Source organism: Rattus norvegicus, chromosome 16, assembly GCF_021556685.1.
Source record: "Rattus norvegicus strain SHRSP/BbbUtx chromosome 16, alternate assembly SHRSP_T2T, whole genome shotgun sequence".
NCBI classification, from domain to species: Eukaryota; Metazoa; Chordata; class Mammalia; order Rodentia; family Muridae; genus Rattus; species Rattus norvegicus.
The window spans coordinates 2631452-2658472 of NC_141549.1; the positions used below are offsets into that span (position 1 = coordinate 2631452).

At 45.0% G+C, this 27021-nt stretch overlaps 1 protein-coding gene across 14 annotated transcripts in view; it reads left to right on the top strand.

Moving 5' to 3' along the window:
* Arhgef3 (Rho guanine nucleotide exchange factor 3) overlaps positions 1 to 27021 on the top strand; it is a 280270-nt gene that overhangs the window by 245779 nt on the left and 7470 nt on the right. For 11 of the 14 annotated variants that reach the window (XR_015639300.1, XR_015639301.1, XR_015639302.1 and 8 more), the window contains 5 exon segments: positions 7870 to 8040; positions 12462 to 12524; positions 14216 to 14312; positions 14465 to 14541; positions 22092 to 22349. Coding sequence is in view for 11 of the 14 variants with exons in the window: in NM_001436749.1 (NP_001423678.1) it covers positions 7870 to 8040; positions 12462 to 12524; positions 14216 to 14312; positions 14465 to 14541; positions 22092 to 22349 (666 nt within the window). In the remaining 3 variants the exon portion in view is untranslated. 14 annotated transcript variants of the gene reach the window in all.

Genomic DNA, 27021 nt, shown 5'->3' on the forward strand with positions numbered 1-27021 from the left:
TGTGAACCGACACCATGACCAAGGCAACTCTTATAAGGACAACATTTAATTCAGGTTAACAGGTTCAGAGGTTCAGTCCAGTATCATCAAGGAGGGAGCATGGCAGCATCCAGGCAGGCATGGTGCAGGAGGAACTGAGGGTTGTACATCTTCATCTGAAGGCTGCTAGCAGAATACTGACTTCCAGGCAGCTAGGATGAGGGTCTTAAAACCCACACCCACAGTGGCACAGGTACCAGCCATCTCCTGCTGATTGTGCCATTAGGCATCTGGCCAAGCTGTTGACCTACTTAGACTTGACCAATCCTCACTTCAGCTTTGTGAGGTTCTAATTATTGTGCTGCCTCTACGATGAGAATACCGGAAGCCAGAGACCTGAGTTTTCCTAGCCACGTGAGTTGACTTAAAGCCACGTCAACTTTGGGAGTAGAGTCTTTGCTTTCAACTCGTCTATGTTTTGGAGGTGAACGGCTGTACACAGTCCCCATTCCTAGCCTTACCAGGTATTGTGCCAGTCACTCAATCCTCTGGTTCTTGCCTTTCTCCTGAGAGGCCCTTTCAGAAGATTAGCACAGAGGTCCAATGTGATAGAGCCACGTGGTGGGGGAGTGCTGCCCCTCGTTTTAAGCAGACTGAATGCAGCCTTTGGGAGACTTCTTTGGAAGACTATTCAGGGTCTTCCGTGACAACATTCTGGAACTTTTTGCTTTAACCCACCACTGCAGGCCCAGTGGAACACATTTCTTCTTCCGGTCCCATTCTAGCGTCCAAACTGTTTACTATTGAACCATCTGCAGTCGGGAAGGTGGAGAGAATGTGCCTGGCCCGTGCTCTGTATTGGAACATGTTATCTTTGGCTATGGGGACCTTCTGTTTTTGCAAAAGGATGGAGCAATCACCCCCACTGAACAGGCAGCATTAACAGATCGGATCTGTCCCAGGGCATCTACCTGCTGAGCTTACACTTCCTCTGACATACGTAAATGGGCCTGTTTCCTACCCAGCAGACAGTGTGTTGCCCACCTGCAGCACCTCTCCTGCAGCCCCAGCTTGGGTGTAAACACGAGTACCCATTTCCAAAGTCTGCGTCCGTCTGTCTCCCATATGGCTGTTGTTATTTTAGCTGCCAGCAGTTGACAAGCTTTGGGCTTCTGCTTGTTTGCAGGGCTCTCTTTCCTCATGGAAACTTTTGCTTATTCTGGAACAGTTTCTACTGCTAGCCCCAAATCCTCCCTCCCCAGCAGGTCGATGCGCTTGTTTCTGTGGTTATGTGGACTCGTCCAAGGTCGAGTCCGTCAGTTTGAATGGACCAGTGTTTCTCACCTAAGGAGACATAGGCAGGGACTCAAGATGCTTTGCTCAGCACAGCTGGGTTGAGGGGTGCTACGTGCACATTGCGGTTAGAGACCAATGATGCTGTTAAGTGTTCTACGATGCACAGGACAGCTCTGCATAATAAGCTTGTCGACTCCAGAATTGAGTGGCTACAAGATCGAGAAACTGTTACAGACTAAGAAGTAGCACAAAACTCGATCTACTTTGGCTCACGAACCACCTTGCATGAGGGCAGACCAGGATTATCATTTTGAATGCCCCGCCCCCTGGTTTAAGTGAACTATTTATTAACTTCATGGCCTTCATCAAATTTCACCTTCTGTGAGCCTCAAGTGTCCTATCTGTAAAATGGGAGCAGGAATCCTACTTCTCGGGGTTAGAAGAGTTCTAAAGCTCCTCCCACAGTGCAGGCACAGAACAACTCTCTCCTTCCCCTGACATTCACTTTTTATAGTGCCCAAGTTGTTGTTCCCTACCGTGTGTGAAAGGCTGAAAAATCCACCAGTGAGTGAAGCAGCTAGATGTGCATGCCTTCAAGGTGCTCACCATCATGGTTTCCATATGAAGCATCACCCGGTTCAAACACTTGGTCCCCAGTGGGTATTGTTTTGGAAGGTCATGGAACTTGTAGGAGGTGTAGCACCTTGTTGGAGACAGTGGAGCAGGTCTTGAGGTTTTTATAGTTCATCCCCACTTCCTGTCTACGTTCTGCTTGGTGAACTCAGTGTGAGCTAGCTCCTTCCCTCGTGTTCTTGCTGCCACACCTGTTCTGCCACAGATGGGCTGAAAGCTCTAAAACCGTAAGCCAAAATAAAGCCCTTCCTCCCTTAAGTTGCTCCTTAAGTCAGGTATTTGGTCAAAGCGATGAGAAAAATCAATGGATTTGTCCTCTGTTGTGAAGAAAGGGGAATCAGAAACAAGACAGCTAGGTTAGAAAGATAGCAAGGCCATGAGGCACACCATCCAAGTACAGAAAAATAAAGGGTGTGGAGGCAGGGATCCTAGAAGCATGGTGGCTTTTGTCCCTTGGGATTCTTGTAGCAGGAGTCACGTTCTTCCCCCTAACTCAGTCCTCCTGTGTAATTGTACCCGTTTATGTTGCTAACCAGGCCAGCCGTCGTTCCTGGTTTGTGGCTGGCACCATGATGAACACCTGCCCATGTCTAAAGCTCTGACTGATTCAGGGACTACCATCCTAGGGCTGAGCAGCCATTGACCACACACCTGACCCAGTTCCATTACAGCTCCAGGGTGTAAATCTGGAGTTTGGTTGGTCAAAAATCACTAGTTATTCCTAAAACTGAGCCCAGTGCATTCTCTTTCCTTCAGCCAATTCCTTTCCTAGAATGTAGGAGATTGACCTGCTCTCTCTCTGAAACCTTGGGACAGCCTGTGAGTTCCTGGAACGAATGGGTACAGCTCCAGCATAAAAAGAGGACTTTGGAAACAAAGTGTGTATTTTGGATCCTGTCTGGGCAAGCGCTTTAGCACCTCCCTCTAACCCCAGCCTCAGTAAATGAAAACAGACTCGTACTCTATCAGGATGCTGTGATTATAGGAGGTGCTGTGTAAATTGGAAGATTGCATCCAAAGGGCTAAGGATCAGTGTGTGAAGAGCCCTTAAGATAATTCCCATGAGTGACACCCTGAGATTGGCAGTCACTAAGAGAACTCACAGGAAAAGTCCCTAAGAGGGAGCTCCCCAAGTGGCAATGATGAAAATCTCCAATGAATCAAGCAGGTCTTAATTAATGCATAAAAATATCTTCATTTTTTCTTTTTTTAAGATTTATGTATTTTTATTTATATGAGTACATTGCAGCTGTCTTTAGACACACACTACAAGAGTTCCCTCCCATTACAGATGGTTGTGAACCACCATGTGGTTGCTGGGAATTGAACACAGGACCTCTGGAAGAGCAGTCAGTGCTCTTAACCACTGAGCCATCTCTCTATTAGTTCTTATATTCACAACAGGATACTAGAACTCAGGTACACTGACTTTTGCCTGTGTGAAGATCTCATCTACCTGGAGGAGAGTGAAGGTGTAGGCTACCCTGCTTCTGTCTGGGAGAGGTACTTGGCCTGTTTGACAGATAATTTGGTAACTCATTTTAGCATTGAGTATTGACATGTTTATTTGAGCAAAGATGAGAGCTTGGAACCCCCAGCAATTCGAATGAGATGCAATAAAAATAAGTAAGGTTTGATAGTTTTTAGAATAAGGGAGTCTGCCTTCATAAATATCAGCACAGACACACAAAGGGTGTTCCCTCAGGTACTTCTTATAACAGTGAGCTGTCAGAAATGATTCCACTGTTCATCAGGAGGGCAATGAGTAAGTATGGGCTCCACCTAGACGGCAGGGTCCCACACAGCCATTGCTAAGGAGTGACTTTGGAGGTGAAGAAAATGTTTGGGACTAAGAAATTGGTTTTGGATACCACTAATTCGGTCACTACCAAGTTGGCTAATTTTATGTTACCAGAACTTGCTCTCACTGTTTTTACTTGAAAGGAACTTTCTTTTTTTTTTGTTAATTGACTTTTTATGTTAGTAACCAAATTAATGAGTTTCATAGTGGCATTTTCCTATTTAATCTCTCATACTTTGCACACTATTCTACACATTGTGTTTTGTTCTGTTGTTCACCTCAGGTGTGTTTTACTACATAGCTTGTTTAAGTTTTAACTGTGTATGCGGTTGGAGGGGGTGTGTGCACATGAATGCTGAAGCCAGTGGAGGCCAGAAATGGAAGTTGGATCCTCTGGAGCTGGAGTTGCTGGTGGTGTGAGCTGGGAGTCACATTAGGAGTCAAAATCAAGTCCTCTGAAAGGAACAGCCACAAGTGTCCTTAGCCTCTGAAGTGTCTGGCCAACCCCTTGGTTAAGCTTTGAAGGATGAGTTTTATATACTACCATGAAAAAGGTATAGTTGCCTGAAAAGAGAAAACATTGTTTTTAGGAAAAAAAAAAACAAACAAACTTGGAAAGATGTTAAATACAACAATGATTAATGCCAGGATGTGCTTTTGGGGAAAAAGGAAGAGAATTTGTATCTAAAAATTGCACAATTTTGCAAAGACATAAGCATTTCAAGTTGGTATAAATGACTTTCCAACTCTTGGGGGAAGTCCAGTGTTTGTCAGATTGAAAGTACGGTAACTCATCCCTCCAAGTGAAAGTGGAGACTTTTGCCTGTGTCCTGTGCCTTCCTTTGTGTGTATTTTCTTCTCTCTGTTCTACAGTTCCCATCTGCCCATCAGAACCACAGAGAGAGCCGGCTGGTGACTCACTGCCTTGTGTTAACCTTTCAGTCTGTGGCTAATTGATTCTGAGTGTAGGCAAGCTATGGCCATTTAGTCTAGTTGGTATTTATAAGGGCGTGTTTCAGAGAGCCCAAGACTTGTGCAACACCATTCGTAACCTGGGCAAACGCTTTCTTGTTGTCCTGCACGGAGCAGGTTCAGATGTCACGTGCTCACCTGAAGCTCCTGCTAGCCCTGGAACTTACCTGCTGCTTGCAAGACTACAAAGAATTGCCTCCACAAAGCCCTGGAGACACCCCAAAGCCCCTTGGAAACTTCCTATAACATTTTCCATTTCCTCAGGTTCTGAAAGATCAGAAAGTAAGCTAGAAGTCAGCTGTAACACCCATGTGAGGGGGAAAAAAAGAGAGAGAGAGAGAGAGAGAGAGAGAGAGAGAGAGAGAGAGAGAGAGAGAGAGAAACTGAAGGCATTAAAAATATCTGCTCGCATCTGGTTTGCATAATTATGAAAAGGGATCATACACAGATTTTAATGCTGGTCACGTTTGCATGAAAGGGAGTTTTAGAAGCTAAATTATCTCAGAGTTGTCTTAAAGGCTAGACAGTTCTAGCAACAGGTAGTTTTAATTTATTTAATGGTGATTTTAATGGCCATCTCTTTAGTCACCCCCCTCCAATTTTTAAATAAAATCAAAAACTTCCCTGATGAGTCGTAATTACTGAATTTCATAGTTGGAGCTCAGAGAACTGAGAGCTAACCTGTACAGTCTTAGTGATAGAGGCTCACAGGCCACATTCAAAATCATTTAGAATCAAGGTACATAAATAGAGCAAGATGCGGCCACTGTCCTGTCAGAGGTGTGTCCCAGTGTCAGAACAGGAGAGAGGTCGGACATTGGTGTGGCCTCCCTAAAAGAGAGCGAATGCTGGGCTGTATTCTGAACACAAGTGAGGAGTTGGCTGGGAAATGGGAGAAACACTTGTGAGAAAGAGACTTGCTTAGGAGAAGCAAGGAGGGTTAGCAACTAACTAACTAAAGAAATGTAACACTCTAGAGAGAGGCGGGGTAATGGGGGAATGGCAGGAGATACTCATAAATATGCCACTGTGGTCAGATTCTTTGCCAAGCTGAGTGGAAGTTCACACCACAGGCCTGGGGAGCAGCGCCACAGGGACTTTGCAAGAGAGAGAGAAAGAGAGAGAGAGAGAGAAAGAGAGAGAGAGAGAGAGAGAGAGAGAGAGAGAGAGAGAGAGAGAGAGAGAGGTGTTATTGGTTTTTAGCTGGATAGAGTAGTACACACCTATAATTTCAGTTCTTGGGAGGTTGGGGTAGGAGGATGCTGAGTTTGAGGCCAGCCTGGGCTACACAGTGAGTTCCAGGTCATCCTATGTTCTATAACCAATGAACCTGTCTTCTTTAAAAAGGTTTATTTTAATATTTTTTTTCTTTTTTTCGGAGCTGGGGACCGAACCCAGGGCCTTTTGCTTGCTAGGCAAGGGCTCTACCACTGAGCTAAATCTCCAGCCCCTATTTTAATATTTTAAAGCATGTATGTCTGTGCATGTATGCATGCGTGTGTGTATGTATGAATTATGCATGCATGTGTGTTTGTGTACATGCAGGTACTCTATGAGGCTAGAGACATCAGATCTCCCAGGAGATGGAATTATAGATAGTTTTGAATGCTGGAATCCAAAATGTAGTCTTCTGATAGGCAGCGATCATCTTTTTTTTTTTTTTAATTATTATTAACTTGAGTATTTCGTATATACATTTCGAGTGTTATTCCCTTTCCCAGTTTCCGGGCAAACATCCCCCTCCCCCCTCCCCTTTCTTATCGGTGTTCCCCTCCCCACCCTCCCCCCATTGTCCCCCTCCCCACAACAGTCTAGTTCACTGGGGGTTCAGTCTTAGCAGGACCCAGGGCTTCCCCTTCCACTGGTGCTCTTACTAGGATATTCATTGCTACCTATGAGGTCAGAGTCCAGGGTCAGTCCATGTATAGTCTTTAGGTAGTGGCTTAGTCCCTGGAAGCTCTGGTTGCTTGGCATTGTTGTACATATGGGGTCTCGAGCCCCTTCAAGCTCTTCCAGTTCTTTCTCTGATTCCTTCAACGGGGGTCCTATTCTCAGTTCAGTGGTTTGCTGGGCAGCGATCATCTTAACAATTCAGCCATCTCTCTGATCCCATGAGAACTTATCTTAAAAAAAAAAAAAAGCTATCTTTGCGAATGTAGTAATACACTTTGCTTTGTCCGTCTCTAGGGAACGTGTTGAAATCTTGCAGGGTAAAGACTAAAGATGACACATTACCTTTCTTTGGATACTTTGTGGCTGTCACGAGAAAACCCTGTGGTAGTATATTTCACTCAGGATGGACTTTGGGTAATCAGACCTTTAAACGCAGCTGGGGCCTCTTTGCAAAGGAACAAACATGTCCGGGTAGGCGTTACTTACCGCGGGGTGGTCTCGGTGTGTGTGTTGGTTCAACATTTTGACTTGATAGAACCCCAACTACTGGAGACAGAAAGAAGACTGTATTAGCCTGTGTAACTTAGATGACTAGGGGTGGTCCTTCAGGCTTCAGGCATGGCGGGATCCAGGAGCTCAAACGGTTTGGTTTGGTAAAGTCTGTTCACTTCCTCCCTCAGTCTTTCTCTCCAGCCTTCATCAAATGTGTCCCTTTCTTCTCACCTGTGCTAAATAGATTCGTTCTGTGTGACCAGGGAGAATTGCTGCAAGGAATGTCTGTGCGTTGTCATCTCTGAACTCACAGGACCAGAGGAATACTCCTGCCCTTTCTCTCGTAGCTCAGGGATCTCTACCCATCCCTGAATCGGGATGGTGGCACTCTCCATTTGACTGGGCCAGGAGAAGCCTACCCAGACTGTATAAGGGGGCACCCGGGATAGTGGGGTCCTGTTGTAGGAGAGGGTGGGTTATCCACTGTTTTCCATTGTACTTCTGAAGAATAGACGTCCATTGGAAAGAAGCCACTGAGTGTGTGTTGGAGAACTGCCTTTTTTTGTGAGCCTGGCCCGCCACCCTCTTGTTCTACAGTTCACTCAGTGTCCCGGTTACACAGAACGAAAAGGCCCTGTTCATTTTCCTCAGTGCATAGGCCACAGAGGGTGCCCACTCCTTAAAAGCGTTGGCCATGCCCTTTCTTACAGATGATTTGTGTCATCATAACAGGAAGTTGCTCAAAACAGATCCACCCAGTCCTGCTGCTGACCCCATGGTGGTTTCTTTTTGTCATTGTGTAGCGGTCCATCAGCTTCCGCAATGAGAGCCGCCCCGACATCCTCGCCCCTAGAGCCTGGTCCAGAAATGCCACCTCCTCAAGCACGAAGCGGAGGGACAGCAAACTCTGGAGTGAGACCTTCGATGTGTGTGTCAGTCAGGTGCTCACAGCCAAGGAGATCAAGAGACAGGAGGTAAGCTGGGGACCCATGGAGCTGCCTGTGGGTCACTGCATCAGCCCTCAGAGCCAGGTCACGTGGGAAGGGATACCGGAAGGCTAGCATCCAGCTGTGTGGGTGTGGCCCCACTGTGAAAAGCCTAGCGATTTTACAATGTTGACACCAAGTGTCCAGTTAGGATTCTTTTTTTTCCTTTTCTTCCCCCCCCCCCCCCCCCCCGGAGCTGGGGATCGAACCCAGGGCCTTGCGCTTCCTAGGCAAGCGCTCTACCACTGAGCTAAATCCCCAACCCCCCAGTTAGGATTCTTACCCTCACAAAGACAACCATCTTCATTTTATTTATATCGGTTACTTTTTTTTTTTCTTTTTGGTTTGGTTTGGTTTTTGTTGTTGTGGTTGCCGTTGTTTGAGGCAAACTCTCTCTGTAGCTCTGGCTGTCTGGAAACTCACTATATAAACTAGGTTGGCCTCAAACCAAGAGATCTGCCTGCCTGCCTCTGCCTCCCAAGAGTTGGGATTAAAGGCAGGGGCTACCATGCACGGCTACAATCATTTTTTGGTTGGTTTTTTTTGTTGTTGTTGTTTTGTTTTTTGGGTTTTTTTTTTTTGTTTGTTTTTTTGGGTTTTTTTGGAGCTGGGGACCGAACTCTACCACTGAGCTAAATCCCAACCCCACTACAATCGTTTATTTATATTTTGGTAGTCACTTTTAGGAAGTTTAAAAAAATATTTGGCTTTTTCCCCCCCTACCTTTATAAAGAAAAACTTCTTCTTCATGGAGGACAGTTAATTTTCCTGTAAGTTTTCTGTAACCCGATGTCTAAGAAGCTATGGTGGCACCTCCTTCTCTGGAGGGTTTGTCAGTACAGGCGCTGCTCACTTCTTCTCTATGGTGCTGCAAAGCTTGCAGAGAACCCTTTGCTCCACTCCCCGGTGCTAGGATTAATGGTGCTCACTAACACAGTGGTTCAGGCCTCTCCCCCACCCCGTGTGGGAGCTAAGAGTGAAGGTTCTTCTTTCCTCGTGCCCATTTTGTGCAGTGTGTGTTGGGTACCATGTAAATGTATCATTGCTTATCACACAGGACTCCAGCCTTTAAAATAATGCACGCACCCTCCACAGTCCCACGTGGGAATATGGCAGCATCTTATGTGATATTAGAACACATGTGTTTGATCGTCATCTGTGTGGCATGCAGAGTCTCACATCCTCAAGCAGAAGTGAATAGACTGAATGATGACTGTCAGCTATGGAAAGCTTTAGGCTGGGTCCCCGACACTAGTGAGACCTAGGCGGATAGCAGCATCGAGACTTCCAGACTGTCCTAATTTTCTGGTTCTTTTTTTTTTTTTTTTTCCACTTGACACAGTTAGCTTAGCTGGGAAGTGGAAACTTGATTGAAAAGAATGCCTCCATTAGATTGCCTACAGGCAAGTGTGGGGGGTGTTGTCTTGATTGATTGGTTTGGGAGGGCCCAGGCCACCACCGTGAGCGTACCACCCTAACACTGGTGGTCTGCTGGAATATAAGAAAACAGGTTGACAGGCCAGTAAGTAGCATTCTATGACAGCGGTTTTCAACCTTCTTAATGCTTCAACCCTTTAACCCAGTTCCTCATGTTGTGGTGACCCTCAACCATAACTTATTCTCATTGTTACATCATACCTGGAAATGAGTCGTAACATTAAGATCTGATATGCGACTCCAAAGGGGCTGCGACCCACAGGCTGACAACCGCTGCTCTATGACCTCTCTTCTAGTTCCTACCCCTACGCTTCTGCCTGGAATTGGGCCCTGAGTTCGCTCAGTGATGATGGACTATGACCTCAGAGTTGTAAGATGAAATCAACCCTTTCCTCCCCAAGTTGCTTTTGTTTATCCCAGCAACAGAAACCAAACTAAGATATGGCTCTCCCTGTTAGCCTCTGGGGAGGGAGAGAGGCTGATGGTTACAGGTGATAAGCAAGGGCCAATGATGTCATCTGTCCTGCTGTCTGGATCTCCATAGAAACCCAGAAGGCCACAGTTTTAAGAGCTAAATAAGTAAACATGAAGGTTCTGGGAGGGTGGTGCAGTAGATCCAGAAAGGGTGTGGAATGTGTAGGTTGCACCCATAACTTCCCCAGTTCCTACACTTACCTAATCCTCTTATCCTTTATCATTCATGTCCTATAAACCAGTGTGGCCTTGGGTTCTGTGAGTAGTTGTGACAAATTAAGCCTGAGGAGGAATCAAGGAAACTCTGACTTCTCAACTGTGTGTGAGTCATTAGGCAAACTACTTGAGGTCTTGATTAGCATATAAAAGGGTAAGGAGTCTTGGGACAGAGCCCTCCTGTGGGGGACTTGATGCTGTCTCCCAGTAGGTAGCATTAGAATTGATGGGCAGGCAGTGGTGGTGGAGGTGGTCGTGGAGGTGGTGTGTGCCTGTTATCCCAGCACTGAGGAGGCAGAGGCAGGTAGATCTCTGAGTTCGAGGCCAGCCTGGTCTATAGAGTGAGTTCCAGGACAGCCAGGGTCACCCGGAGAAACCCTGTCTCAAAAACAAAAACAAAAAGTAACTGAATTAGAGGCCAGCTACTTAGCGTGTGTTGCAGAATTCACTGTTTGCAGTGCAGAGGAAAGTCCTCACAGCGGGTGCTAGAGATGACCTGTGTTATGAAAAACGGAGGAGGAAAAACAGAATTGAGGGGTGGGAAGAGAAGAGAGAGACTGGGAGGATAAAGAAGACAAGGAAGAGAGGAAAGGAAGGAGAAATTGACTTTGTTATTTCTGTATTCTCAGAGTTAACGAGATGCTATTGTGGGTGATTTAAAATTCCCTTCCTTATGTTTTTCTGTATTTCTGTGTTGTTGATTATATATATATATATATATATATATATATATATATATATATATATATATATATATTCATTCATACAGTCTGACAGTGTAGAAAAAGGAAAGACAGACTGTACATGAGAAAGACGTTAAGGCAAGGTGAACAGTGGTAAGCCACAGTCAGGATTTGAACCTGGCTCTTTTCTTACTTCAAAGCCAAAGTATTCTCCACTGTGTTCACCCATGGTTCTCCTCCCTTGGTGGGGTGGCCATTGGTCAGTATAGTTGATGAGCTCATAGGCGCACAGGACGTCTGTGCAGCTTCTCATGTGACAGTGGTTATTTCAGTAAGGCGTGACATGAGGCTTTGCTGGGCCTTGGGGAAGAGTGTCCCTGCAGCCCAGTATCCTGCCCCACCTGAACCTCAGGGTGGCAGACGCGCCCGCAAGCCGTTGACGCCTCCTTTCCAGCTGGAAACAGTACAGTTGCTCCTGGATGATCATCAGAGACTTGTAGTCCTTTAATACCACAATGTTTGCCCAGTGTTTAAATTCCCAGATGGGAGAGGGTGTGCTGCACATCATAGCTCTTTAAATTATGCTGGCCTAATGGAGCCAAATTAGAACTGGCCCATTTACACACTCTCACAGAGAGCCAGCCCCTCTAATCTATTTTTTTTTTTTTTTTTTTGGTTCTTTTTTTTTTCGGAGCTGGGGACCGAACCCAGGGCCTTGCGCTTCCTAGGTAAGCGCTCTACCACTGAGCTAAATCCCCAGCCCCCAGCCCCTCTAATCTTATTCATTATACCCTGTGGGACTTGAGAGTGGGCTGACCCCACCAAATTCTATTTACAGTAATAAACCGTTGCATTCTTTCTCAACCCCGGTCTTCAGTAGAGGATAGGAATACAACTTTCTGCTGAGACTTGCCTTCTTTGGGTAAAAGAGAAGCAGAGTGTGTCGGTCTGGTTAATAACACCGCCAGGTCCATCTGACACAGTTCCCTTGTGTTGGGTTTCGTCAGAGTTCCAAAACAGCAAGGGTGACTGTGTAGGTTAGAAATACATGTTCTCTCACAGACGAGGCTTTTCCTTGACGCTTTTAGCTGCAAGGGCATTTGCTTCAGGCTAATTAACCTACAACAACTACTGCTATTACTACTTCTATACTACTACTACTACTATACAACTACTACTACTACTACTATTACTACTACTATACTACTACCACTATACTACTATTACTATACTACTACTATACTACTACCACTATACTACTACTTTCTCTCTCTCTCTCTCTCCCTCTCTCTCTCTCTCTCTCTCTCTCTCTCTCTCTCCTTTTCTTCTCTTCTTCCTTCCCAATACTTCCCCTCTTCCTTCCTCTCCCTTTCTTCTTCCTCCTCTCCTCCTCACCTTCCTCCTCCTCCTCTCCCTCCTAATCTGCAGGGTATTAAACACAGGCCCTTGCACGCACTCAGCATACGCTTCCTTGAGTATCACCCCAGGCTTGTCTAGCTTAAGGGTATTTGGAGCTTTTGAATGTTGGTTCTGTTTGAATTTGGTCTCATAAACGAAAGAACTGAGCCAGTTTTTTGGTTTTTTTGGGTTATTTTTCAGGCAATTTTTGAGCTTTCTCAAGGTGAAGAGGATTTGATAGAGGACTTGAAATTAGCAAAAAAGGTAAGCGAAGACACAGTAGCTGTTTGAGTCACCCCGTGTTTTTCTCTGCCCTGCGAGTCATTTCACAGCCCTGAGCCGATGCTTTGGGGTAGTCTCTTTATGACTAACTCACAATTGAAAAGAACCTTTTACCACAAACCCAGCAGCAGAGGAAATGGCTCAAAGCAAGAAGGCAAATAGCTGTCTACACCAGGCACCTGCCGGATGCCTCTGCACGTCTAGTGCCCCTCAGAGGATGGATCTGTTTAAATCTGAAGGTGCTCATGGTGGCCTGACTTCATGTGTGTTTCGCTGTCCTCGAAGTCTCTCTTGAGCTACTCAGGAGGCTGAGGAGGAGGGCCTAGAGCACGAGACCAGCCTTCCAGAGCCTGTCTTTCAAAACATGTCAGAGAAGGAGTGTCATGTAGGGCCTTTTCGTTCACTAGAGAAATCGGTCGAGGAAGTAGGTAAAGTGAAGTGAGTGTTTGTACAGCATAATAAGTTATGGTCTTTCATATGGAAATGGGGTTTAGGGGCTTGTGGGCATGGGGGGGGGCTTATTTGTTAAGTAGTGAGGATCAGATTTAGACTTAAACATGCTTAGCACATGTCTACTGCTGAGCTAGACCCCAGCTGAAAACGTGTTAATCACCATCTATGGGAGGAGGGGAAGAAACCCTTGCCTTCCATCATGCACATTCTTGACTACAAATCTTTCCATCCCCATGACCTCCCTCCCTTGAAAGCTCAATTCGGGCTCCCCTGGCTTCTTTGTCATGTTTTTGAGGGAGTCATGAGTTTGGCAGAATGCTTCTCATCTTAAGATCCTCAGTTCAACATTGTGCTAGTAAAGAGCTCTTCCCCCTGTACTCCTGAGATGGCTATCTAGGCTTTGCGTGGACATAGCTAAGACATGTTGGGTAGAGCTAGCCACTGTGCAGCTCAGAGAGGCAAGAAGGCATTTCAGTCTGGAACACATCTTGCGTCCATAGGCTGGTCAGATGCCTAAGCCCCACTTTCCGAGTCGAGATTTCTCAAATGTAAACATCTTTAGATGCTTCTCGGTCATCCTCTGACTCACAGGGTTTTCCCCCGGACCCTTCTCTTTCCTTTCAGCTATACACCTCCACCCCTCACACAGGCATCAGCTCAAATCAAGGTCCTTTTTTCTGTGGTATTTCCTGCCTCCTCTGAACGACATGGCTCGTCTCCAGAACCCTCCTTGGATGCCTTACCTCTAATTTTCTGACCTGCCAGAGTGCTTTATGACTAGACTGTTTTTCTGTCAATAGTAAAGGATCCAACCACCTTTCCTTTCTTTGAAATAAGTACTTACTTGGAAAGGCCTGCTGTTAGCTCATTTTGAATAAAATGGGAGTTTTTCAAAGTGTATAATCATGTTTACTTTTGGAACTTTGTAACAATCAAAACTGCTCCCCAAGTAGGATTTTTGCTCCTTACTAAATGTAGGGATGTAGGGTAAACTAAAGTGTAGAAAGGTTTGGGGGGGAAAAATCTACCTTGGCTTATCAGTCACAAAAGGCTGAAGACAGAACTCTAGTCTCTATTCTTCCAGCCACACCTATCTGCTGTTTGCATGGCATTGTGGGAGAAATTACAGGAAGCCAGTTTTTTTTATTATACATTTGCATAAACAACTGAGTTCCTTTGCATTTCAATATTTCTGACCATCTCTTGCCTGTCTTTTCCAGGCCTACCATGACCCCATGCTGAAACTCTCAATAATGACAGAACAAGAGCTGAATCAGATTTTTGGAACACTGGACTCTCTAATCCCTCTCCATGAAGGTACGATTTTGGTCCCACATGAGTCATGACTTGTAGTTTTCTGATATCAACATCCGTGATTATGTAGTAACAGGAAGGGCCCAGAAGCTTCTGCCTCCTCTGCTCATCTGTGAATGCCTAACAAAATGAGCATTCCATTTGTGTCTTGTCAGACCTCCTTAGTCAGCTTCGAGATGTTCGGAAGCCCGATGGCTCGACGGAACACGTTGGTCCCATCCTCGTGGGCTGGGTAAGAAACATTCTCGGGTCTTGTTTGAAAATAGATTTTACTTTACCTGGACTGTTTTTGTTGTTGGCAAAGACTTTGTGGGATATTATATCAGATAAAAAGTTAAATACTTAATATATTGAGGGTTTATGTCTTCAAAGCATAAAGTTTTTCCTACTACAGGTTTTTTCATTGACAGACAGCATGGCCTTTTTCAACCAAACAAACAAATGAAAAGAACACACAAAACTATTGTTAGTTTCATCTGAAATAAAATGACACTAGATTACATTGGATCTAGGCCAATTAAATTATTTCCATTTCTACTCTAAGTTTAAAATTAACACTTTAACTTTTTTAGTACATACTGTGTAAGAACTTAATCACTGAGCCTTGTCTCCATACCCTTTCCACCTTCTTTCCCTCCTTATTAAATTGCCCATACTGTCCTTGAACTCACTTTGTAGCCAGACAGGCCTGGAATTTGGGATACCTCTGCCTCAACCTTCCAAGTAGCTGGGATTTATTGGCCTATGCCACCAGGCCTGGCTTGACATTCTCATTCATCATTAAAAGTAGCTTTCCTGGGTTCGGTCCCCAGCTCCGAAAAAAAAGAACCAAAAAAAAAAAAAAAAAAAGTAGCTTTCCAATCTATTTAAAAAGTCTTGACTGTGGTATAATTTATGATGGTAGAGCTCTTGCTTAGAAGGTGCAAGGCCTTGGGTTTGCTCCCCAGTACTGATGGTGGGAATGGGATGAGATCCCGTGGTTTAAAGGTAGTTTTACAAACACAGCAGTGAGTTCATGTGGCTGGCAGTCAGCGCATTCATTCCTGGTCCTAAGTAACTGCTCGTTATACAGCCCTTCATCCGCTATCACTGATCCCTTTCTTAAAGAATGAAGATGTGATCTTCGGTTAGGCTCATGAACATACGGTCTTCCTCCTGAATCTGTGTTCAGTTGAGTGTGTAATGGTGCTCCTTTGTGTCCTTCGCTTAGACAAAGCGTATGCTGTTTTGCCCCCGTTCCAACCACCCCCGTTGTACACCCACCTTTCCCTTCAGTGAGTCCGTGGATGCTCCATCCCAACTCTAAATGTTTTTGTTCATTGTGCAGCAGGTAATGAAAGCAGACAACTTTAATGACTTCTAGACAGAATTAGATCCCGTGATCCCTCTGATGGAGCCAGTATTCCAGGACAATAGGCAGGGGTGTAGCAATAGAGAGGGCTTTTAGGTATTATTAATATATCAGTATTCTCTTTCCAGGTAAACTTGTTCCTAACATTCCTAAAAACCTTCTGGATCTCATTGATGTCACATGGATGTGCCAAAAATTCTTTTTTTTTTTTTTTTCCGGAGCTGGGGACCGAACCCAGGGCCTTGAGCTTGCTAGGCAAACACTCTACCACTGAGCTAAATCCCCAACCCCTTATAAACTATTTTTTTTTTCCTTTTCTTTTTTTTCGGAGCTGGGGACCGAACCCAGGGCCTTGCGCTTCCTAGGCAAGCGCTCTACCACTGAGCTAAATCCCCAACCCCACCTGAGCTAAATCCCCAACCCCACCAAAAATTCTTAACATTGGTGTCTGACCTGGTACCTCTCAGTTACTGCCACGATCTGGAACCTTCGAAGGATCCCATGACTTGGCTTTAGTTCAGAAGTCAATTTTAGTACCGAGGCGGAAATATCTCAAGAATATCTGGGGGACATGTAATGTTCTCAGCTGAATAATTTAGATAACTTGCTTCAATATTTCAGGAGGGATCATTCATCACAAACCTTTGACTTTGCCTTATACGTCTTGGTATTGTTTTAAACTTCTTCAACCCATGAAGACATTCCTCCAAAGAGAGTGGGTCGACTAGAATCAGGAGTGGTTTAATGAGAAGGTCTACATCGGTGTTTTTAAACTTCCTCAGACAGTGACCTCCCTTCAGAGTTAGCAGGGCTCCTGCTCCATTTTTTATGATGCAGTAATGATGGTGTCCCTTTAAGCACTGTGTGCAGATTGTGACACTGTTTCAGTCTCAAGCTTGAGGGTTTTTGCCTTACTCACTTTTTTTTTTCCTGAAATATACTTTTGTCTCTTGTGTTATGAGGTTAATTTGATCTGGGGAAGGCAGTTATGTCCTGTATACCCAGAGGAAGTGTGACCATGCCAGTCAGTTGCTGTCTAGACCCTCCAGGCCTCAAACGGGGACTGGAAGCTTGGAGAGCATCCTGAAAGGAAACAAGTGGCTTGTTGTTGCCAGATTTCCTGAGAAACAAAGTGCAGCTAAGTGTTTTTCCTCTTTAACTCCAGGAGCACGGGTATGAGTGATTTAGCAAGGGGTGAATCTGTTTGGGTTCTACCCTTTTAAACAGAACAAAATAAACACCTCTCTGGACGCTGAATGAGAAAGTCGGAGTCCATTCAGTCCATGGGAAATTGAATTATTTTCCTGTAAAGGGAAAAAAAAAAAACCTTTTGAATGAGTGAACTGCCCCCCACCCCCCCAGGACAGTATCAACTGTGCCTCTCTTTGCCTTAGAGGGAATCCATGAGTTGTGCTTTGAAGACTTTAAACAGAGGACTTGCTTTCCTTGGGGGAGCCACTCTGGATAGAGATGCTGGGAGTCCCCTTCCTGGCAGGTCTTCCTGTCCAAGCAAACCTCAGACAGAGAAACAATGTCCGAAGTGACTGGTCTCAGGAATAAAATAATTTATAAGCTCTCCAAGGCAGAAAGCAAGTGCTCCTGTCAATTCAGATCCTGGTTAATTTTTAATTCTGAACAGAGAGAGAGGGTACATGCAAGTAAAAATCCACGTTCATTCTGATAATTTTTATGATAGAGTTTCTAAAAAATATATATATATGAAAAACAGAAAAAAGTGTTTTTCATATATATGTGTATATGCATATGGGCCTTTTAAATTTCTTACTCTTTGACAGTTTCATACATACACTGAATTTTAGTGGTTTTTGTCTCATACTCCTCCCCCTTACCCCCTCCCCCTCCCACCAAAACCTTTCCTCTTCCCAGCAAGTCCTTTCCTCCTCCTCTTTTCTTATTACCCACTGAATTAAATTATAGTTGCTTGCACATGAGTAAGTGAGAGATTGTTTACAAGAGCAAGGGTGAGTCAACAGTGGTTTTCACTACTGAAGAAAAGAAAGTGATGTCCCTTCCCCCAGCAACCGCTAACTGCCCAAAGGGCCTCAGGGAGGAGTGGAGCCTTGTGGGCCCGCCCCCATCCTCAGTGAGATGTTGATGGGTAGAGTCTTGTGCAGATCTTGTACTGATAGCCAACACTGCAGTGAGCTACTGGCTCAGCTGAAACCTGAAACCTGTTCTGGTCAGCTCCTCCCACTAGGTGCTAGGCGACTTAGCATCTCTTTAAACAGACTACCAAGAATTTTTGGGAGGACCTTTGGCTTCAAGGGCACCAGCCCTAATGAGCACTTAGCCCCTCCCCCACATATGCATAATTAAGATGATAAATCTTAAAAGAGAATGTGTACGGGAGAGCTTGGGGTGGGGGGATCAAGCATTCAGAGTCATCTGCCTTTACAGTACACTCAAGATCAGGGAGGAGTACGTGATGCCCTGTCCCCAGAGACCTCTCAGAGAACATTCAGATAAGGAAAGGAAAGGACGGAAAAGTCAGATGATGGGGCAACTGGCAACAAAATGACACCTTCTGACCATGGCACACCTGTTTGCTTTGAGTTCCAGATTGGATTGCTCCAGAGTGAACCCTTATCTTAAACAATAACAATGTAACAGAACAAAACAAATAAGAGAATCATAGCTTGTAAGAATAGCTAGTACTGGGGCTGGAGAGATGGCTCAGCGGTTAAGAGTGATGACTGCTCTTCCAAAGGTTCTGAGTTCAAATCCCAGCAACCACATGGTGGCTCACAACCATCTGTAATGAGATCTTCTGGTGTGTCTGAAGACAGCTACAGTGTACTCACATACATTAAATAAGTAAATCTTTCAAAAAAAAAAAAAAGAATAGCTAGTACTTAATGCTTCTTACTCAGAGGGTAAACTCTATGCTGTGTATTTTGTGTGCCTTGTCTCATTCAGGGGGGAAAGGTCTTCCTTAGACACATTTTTTAAGTGGGGAAACTGGGGAACAGAACAGTCATCCACAAACACCTATGTTTGTTTTTGAACCTAATGCTGCATTCCCAGAGTCCTCTTGTTTTGTTTTTCCCCCTTAAACCACTGAGCTTTTACCTCAGTTTCAAAGAGTGTGCATACATATTTGGGGATCTGTATACATTTTGAGTCATGCCCAGGAAGTGAGCACCCCATCAGGTGTGAACAAAGGAGCAGAGCTTAATTTGGTTGCCATGGTAGCAAGTAGCAAGATCAGAGAAAGTAATGGTCCATTGGACAGTGTGGCCAGAGTTCCTTGGTAGTTCATAAACATGGGTCATTTCCGGGTCTTTAAAGAGGTGAGGAAGTGGAAATGAAATTAAGAGAGCCTGAAGTGATTCTGAACTGAGTCAGAAAATCTAAATTACAAGCATCACTTGGGTGGGGGGGAGTACTGATTATCATTACTTCAAAATATAAGGTCAGCGAAGGATTTCTGCAGCTGCTTTTAACACAAACCAAAAGGTTGTTTTGTGTGTGTGCTTGTCCACTCAAGTGGAAGGAAGAAGACACTTCCAAGAAACAAACCCAGTAGTGAATCTCTTAAATGGTACTTCTCGGCAACTTTTTCTACTCCATGGTAAGAAAATAATTTCAATAAGAAGCCTAAAACAGTGGCAGAACATTTAAAACCTTCAAATGCTGCCACTTGTATTTCTGTTGACTCTGTTCCTATGGGGTTTTGCTAATGTTTGTGCATGCATTCATGTGTTCGTGCATGCATGTGGGCATTCAGGAGGACAACTTGTAGGAGCCTGTTCTCTCGTGTGTGGAACTCACATGTTAACCCATGAGAGTTGATTCCTTCTTATCACTAGGTCCAGGGGATCAAACTCAGGCTTGGCAGTAGGTGCCCTTTCTGCCCCTTTTTTGTTTGTCATTGAGACAGGATCAGATTGTGTAATCCTGGCTGGTCTTGAACTCTCATCAGTTCCTGCCACAGCTCCTGGAGTGCTAAGATTGGTGTGAGGCACCGTGCTCAGCACTTTGTTTGTTTTGTATGTGTTTTTATTTATTTAATTTATTTTTATGTGGTTTTGACTCTGCTATTCTCTTTGTGAGCATTGATCGCAAGCTGCCAACTACTCTCTGCTCCCATCGTCTGTTAATATTTATTTGTTCATCCAGAATACAGACTTGGTTGTTTAATGGTACAATGTAAAGTCCCGAGGATGCAGAAACAAAAGAGACCCCTGTCACTGTCTAGCATTGAATGCTACGGAGAGTGTTGTGGTGAGCGCAGTGTGTTCATTGGCTTCCATTGGCTGCACTTTACTGCCATGGGTCTGCAGCCAGGCCACTGGCTGTGTGTTACTGCCATGGGCACTCTGCACTAGCGTGTCAGGCGAAGGAATTGTTGAGAGGGAGGAGTAGCAGAAGGGGATGAGAAACTCCTTGCTCGAGTCTCCGATGTGGTATTTACACAATGTGACTGATGGGCATGTCAGGGAAATGATCACTTTTCTGGAACGAAGGCAGAGCAGTGAGTGTGCTCCTCTTCAAGCTGGAACCATTCTTGCATGATAGTGTGCTGTGATCCAGAAGGTAGTGCCAAACACCTTTTCTGGCCTGTCAGAGCTCATTTAGAAGATTTTAATGCGTAATTCCTACAACTGTTTTTTTTTTTTTTTTTTTAAATCATACTATTGCTTGAACTTCTTGAGGCCCCTGATAATTGGGCCACCCTGGAATCATTCAATCTTAAACAAATGTAGAAATGTTTGTGGTGAGTCACACAAGGCCTGGGTTGTGAGTTTGACCCTTGATTTCTGTCTATAAGACCCACCAAGTCTTATAGATAAGTCTCTTTAAGAGAATCTTAAAAGCAGGTGGGCTGGATATATGGCTCAGCCATTAAGCATGCTTGTTCCTCCCCCTCCCCCTCCTCTTCCCCCTCCCCCTCCTTTTCCCCCAGACCCACTGAACTAAATCCCCAATCCTCACTTGCCCGACTTGAGTTCTTTTTTTTTCTTTTAAAGATTTACTTATTATTGCTTACATGTACACCTCCAGGCCAGAAGAGGGCCCTAGATCTCATTACAGGTGGTTGTGAGCCACAATATGGTTGCTGGGAATTGAACTCAGGACCTCCAGAGGAGCAGACAGTGCTCTTAACCTCTGAACCAAAGAGCCACAGTTCAGTTTCCAGAAGCCCATAGGATGGCTCACAGCTGCATGTAACTAACCCAGTTCTGACTCCCTCTTCTGGCGCCGATGGGCACCTGCACACACCTGGTCCACAAAGACAAAGTCGTGCACATACACAAACACACACAAAGACAAAACAAAAAAAATCTTAAAACTAAATCAATGTTTAAAAATTAAAAGGAAGCTTAGGAGACAGGTCAGTAGGCAAAGTGCTTGTAGCAGTATGAGGACTGGGGCTTGAATTCCCAGAATCTATGTAAAGCCAGGCACAGACTCATGTGTCCATAATCCTAGTGCTTCCACAGTAAGATGGGGAGTTAGAGATAGGATCCCCAGAAGGTTGCAGACCAGCGAGCCTGGCATTTCAGAACAGCAGCAATCAACAAAGAGACCCTGTCTAAGATGAGGACTAATTCCTAGGACTGCCCTCTGGTTTCCACATGTGTGCTGTGCACATATATCCCCCCTCCCCATCATCATCATCATCATCTTACATATATGGAGACACATATAACTCACACAAAATTTAAAAACAGGGTGCATGGCACCCGAGTGATGACAGCCAAGGTTGACTCTCGTCCTCCAAACACCCATGAACACCAAAAAATACACCAAAAACTACACGCAAAATAAAATAAGTGGTTTCTTCTACCTTACTGAGTACATAGAAAGGGTTAGGAAAATTCTGAGACTGGCATATAGCTCAGAGGTAGAAGAAGATCAAACGTGCATGAGGCCTTGGGTTCAACCCCCAGCACTAACCTGAGCATGCGTACACACATGCATAAGCACATGCACACACCCTGTTCTGTATGGACCTGCAACGCTGATTCTTTTGTTAACAGTTTAAATTGCCAGAACACGCTAACGAGTTTCGATAGGGATCTTTAGTTTTGTTTTTTTTTGTTGTTGTTTGTTTTTTTGTTTTTTGTTTTTTGTTTTTTTTTTTTTTGTTTTTTGTTTTTTCCCCCGGAGCTGGGGACCAAACCCAGGGCCTTGCGCTTCCTAGGTAAGCGTTCTACCACTGAGCTAAATCCCCAGCCCCTGATAGGGATCTTTAAAAAGTGAATTTACAACTAATAAAAGTTCCTTTTTGTGTCTTGTCTGTCATTTTGAAGATCCTACCAGCTAGTCTCTTCCACCTTTGCAGATAAAAGGACGGTGGCCGGGTCTGGAGACCGGTTTGGTGTCTGTCCATTCCTGAGTGATGCTGACCTGACCCTTCACAGCAGTGACATTGACATGCAGCCTTCTCTATGTTTCTTTCCCAGCTGCCTTGTCTCAGCTCCTATGACAGCTACTGCAGCAATCAAGTTGCTGCCAAAGCCCTGCTGGACCACAAGAAGCAGGACCACAGAGTGCAGGATTTCCTCCAGCGCTGCTTAGAATCACCCTTCAGCCGCAAACTCGACCTCTGGAATTTCCTTGATATTCCCCGGAGCCGGCTAGTGAAGTACCCTCTGCTCCTTCGAGAAATCCTGAGGCATACGCCAAACGATAATCCAGACCAGCAGCACCTGGAAGAAGCTGTAAGTTTGCCAGTTTCTTTCCCTCCTCCTGGGTCAGTCTCCATAATGGCTAGCATCAGGTCCGTAGGTACCTTGTGCACGGGCCCAGTCTTGGATTTCAGGCCTGGGATGTCAGATTCCTAAGAAACAAACCATTTTCACAAAGTATCTTAAGATCCATTTGGTTGTGTGTTTGTGTGCCTATTTGTGTGTGTGTTTGCTTGTTTTTGTTTGTATATTTAACCCAGGCCAGGGCTGGCCTAAAACTAGTGATCTAGGCTAGCTTCGAACTCATGGCCAATCTCAACCCTTCAGTGTCATCCTCTCAGATGCTAGGATTATAGGATTATGGGTATATGCTACCACACGCAGCTTGGGTTTTACAACACCCCCACCCCCGAATGTTTTTCATGCTGTTCTAATCTGGTATTAGCATTGCTAACTGTGAGAGCTAAGATCTGTGTGGAGACTTTGAGTGGAAATGGGAATTGGCTTCTAATTAGCTCAAAGCTCACCAAGAAGGGACATCCGTTTAAGATCTAGCTCCCGGGGCTGGAGAGATGGCTCAGTGGTTAAGAGCACTGACTGCTCTTCCAGAGGTCCTGAGTTCAAATCCCAGCAACCACATGGTGGCTCACAACCATCTGTAATGGGATCTGATGCCCTCTTCTGGTGTGTCTGAAGACAGCTACAGTGTACTCATCTATAAGAAATAAATAAATCTTTAAAAAAAAAAAAAAAAGATCTAGCTCCCATCTGTACCTGAATTTAGTAGGGTGTCTGATCAAACTTCCTACTTGCTACTGCACCGTCATTAAGCAGATATTTACTGAGCATGGGCCTCGTGAGGGCGGTAACCTCAACACTTGAGAGGCAGGGGATCCCAGGTTTGAGGACATTCTGTGCTACACAGTGAGAAAAACCAGCTTTTCGTGGGCTCAATGTACAGGGTCACCACCCCACATCCTTGATCTCATTTTACAACTTCACTCCTGGATGTCCTTTCATTGGCTCCCCGTTCCCTCGTGCCCTTCCTAACACTGTGACTCTTTAACACAGTTCCTCATGCTGTGGTGACCCCAACCATAAAGTTATTTTTGTTGCTACTTCGTGACTGTAACTTTAATACTGTTGTGAATTGTGGTGTAAATGTCTGGTATTTAGGATATCTGATAACACGACCCCTGGGAAAGGATCATTTGACTCCCAAAGGGGTCAATACCACTGGTCACTGCTGTAGACAATCCTGGTCCTCTACTCAGCAGAAAACAATGTGTCCCAGACTATAACGTGCCACATTTTGTAAGTGATAGAGCTGACATCTAAATCCTGAATCTAACTATTTAGAAAACTTTAATCAACTGCATAACATGGAAAGTTTCTGGAGTTGATTTGAACCCAGGTCTGAAGCAATCTGAATCCTGTTTTAAAGACAAACAAAACAAAACCAAAAAACCCAAGAACAGGAAGAAGGCTAGTAAGATGACCACATTAGCTTAATGACCTAAATAAGATTCTTAGTTGGCCTCTACTTGGGTACCATGGCATGCGTGTACACACGCACACATATACACACACACATACACACACACTCACACACATACACACACACTCACATACATACACACACATACACTCACATACATACACAAACATACACACATATACACACACATACACATACACACTCACACACATACACACACATACATACACATACACACATGCACACACACACACACGTGCATCTTTATTAAATTGGGTATTTCTTGTTTACATTTCAAATGTTATTCCCTTTCCCGGTTTCCAGGCCAACATCTCCCTAACCTCTCCCCCTCCCCTTCAATATGGGTGTTCCCCTCCCCATCCTTCCCCCATTACCGCCCTCCCCCCAAGAATCCCGTTAGACCACCTCAGAAGGCTCGTTTTTGATCTGACATGATGGTAGGAGCATTTGTGTAGGTGATTTGGTAATCAGAAGCCTGAAGCTGCTTGATAATCAAATGACTGTCATCTCCCAGAGAAGAGCTTAATTGTTATAGTAAAAAGAAAAATAATAATCGGTGGTATTCATCAAGTACTCAGTAAATCGACTTTATATAAATGCCTTCCCGGTTGTTATGTCTCTCGGCACTCACTGCAGCCTGTGTGACTGCTCCTGTATGTGATGCTTCACAGTCCCGTTCAGTGAAGTCGGAAGCTGTGGGGATTGCAGAGAGCTGTCTGGTTATGAACAAGCCCTGTGGCTAGGCCTTGTGGTTACAGAGCTGGCACAGGAGCCTCCGTGTAGGAGTGGGGAAGAGCACAGACTCCTGACTGATGAGGCAGGCAGTGTCTGCCAGGCCCAGTTCCTAACGCAGGGAGGGATCTCAGGCACTGGGGATGAGGCCTGTCTTACTTCTGCGTGTCTGCTTTTATTACTGAGGAGAGTGTGGTCTACTTACCTCCTCTTCATATCCCATCTCGGTGAGTGTGTAGTCTGCAGGGATATGGACAGCGGGAAGTGAGCCCTGGCCCTCTAAATAATGATTTGTGTGGGTCCTGTGATCCTACGCTCAGATAGGCTGAAAAGATCTCTCCTTTGTGAAAACACACCATTTAAAGCATTCTGCCCTCTTTTCACGTGAGCTGGTTTGAATTTAAAAAACAAAGAGATAAGAATGGTTGTTCGCCCCGAGAGGGGATGTGCCAGATACCAGTTTCCTTGTGCTTAATGTGTAAACCCTTCAAAAGTTGAGCCTGAGCCTGATTATCAATCAGGGCAGGTCTGGCCCTGGTAAACTTGGATTTGCCAGTGTCTACCAAGCAAGTCTTCCGTATGTCCATTCACACAGTCGAGTGTGTATTTTCCTCTCTCCTTTCCACAATCTGCACAGCATACCCCAGAAGAAATGTCTCTAGCCCTGTACCGTTGGGCGTGTGTGTTATGGATGTGTTTGGTAAACAGAAAAGTCCTTAGTACCAGTGAGGCTTGGCCACACGTTCCTGAATAAATTCTCATCTATGCAAAGAGATGGGGAAGACTACTGAGTAAGTCTCTTCTACACTGAGGCAGTTGGTTCCAATCACTCTGGGACTAGATCTAAAGATAGGCTTGCTTTTAACACAAGTATAAACTACCTCCTCATTACTCCCTTTTCTTAACGATATTTTGAAGAGGTAACAGGACTTACCCCCCCAAGAAGAACTTTCTTCTTTTTTATTTTTATTTATTCTCAGTTTTTATTGATTCATTGAGACGGGGTCTCATGTGGGAGAATGTAACTTTCAACTTCTGTCCCTCCTGCCTTTGCCTCCCAAGTACTGGGATTAAAGATATTCACGGGGTTGGGGATTTAGCTCAGTGGTAGAGCGCTTGCCTAGGAAGCACAAGGCCCTGGGTTTGGTCCCCAGCTCCGGAAAAAAAGAACCAAAAAAAAAAAAAAAAAAAAAAAAAAGCTATTCACAACCAAAGAGAGTTTCTGAAAAGAGAAGGACTAGCCACTGACTTAACGATTTCAAAGTCTGAGATTATCCCAGCCAGAGAAGGATCCTGCCCACCGTTCCTCCTGCATGAAACCGCCTTGCTTTTGGTGCAGCTGCAGTGAGCACTGCTGTGTTCGGATCATGTCGGGAGCTGATGGGTGGATGGCATCGCCCCTCGAGGGACTGGACAGGATGGATTCCAGGATGCGTGGACTCCTTACTGATGTATCTTTCATTGTCTCCCTTTACCGTAAAGTTCTTGCCTTCGGTTGAACCCTAGCAAGGTGTACAGCAACACATTTAACCTAAGAGCACAGCTGCCGTGCAGTCTGCTTTATGTAATTAGAACTCTCTGAAATCATGCAGAACAAGCACCCTCAGGATCCAGTGTGTAAAAAGTCGACCAGAGCTTCGGGGTGCTGGATAGATACAAATAGAAAACCCTGTGTTTGGTGGATTACGACAGATTCTGACTGTGTGGTAATAATGGCGATTGTTTGCATTGTCTTGCCTGTCGATATTTTTTTTTCACATACCGGAGAAAGAAGCTGCATGTGAAAGTAGCCAGAGTGGCCACTGTAGCGTTTGAGTTTCTAACTCTCCATGTTACCTGCCAGCTCTTCAGTTCCTGCGTCAAATTAGGAAGTGAGCACGCTTTATCTCTCTGCCCTCAACCTGCGACTCAGTTAAGAGTCTCAATTAAGTTGCCCAGACTAGTTTCAAACTAGGATGAGTCAAGCCATACTCCTGCCTCAGCCTCCCCAGCAGCTGGAATTATGGGTAATACCACTGTATCCAGCTCTGTGCTCCACTTTGACTTCAGAAAATAGTGAGTCAGACCAAAACCTTTCCAGGTTGCCTGGGCACTTGCAGGAAACTCTGGAAACCAGCTCAAGGGTTGATTAGTTCCCCCATCCAGCTGCAACTAGTAAATAGTTCACTGGTAAGAAGCCATGGCCATTACTGGTTAGGTCTGTTTAAAGGGGATGTGTGGAGTCCACTGACTGCTGGAAACAGAAAGGTAAAGGAGTTAACACTGAACAGCTGTTCAGAGGCCTCTCCCTTGGTTTGAATCCATATGTTTGGTTTGCTCTTGGTGGAGAGGGTTTGCTCTCGGTTGGTATTGGTTTCTTGAAGCAGGGTCTCACTGTGGACTGGCCTAGGAACTTGCCATATAACCCAGGGCAGCCTCGAATGTCCTTCTTATTGTCCTGCCTCTGCATCCCAA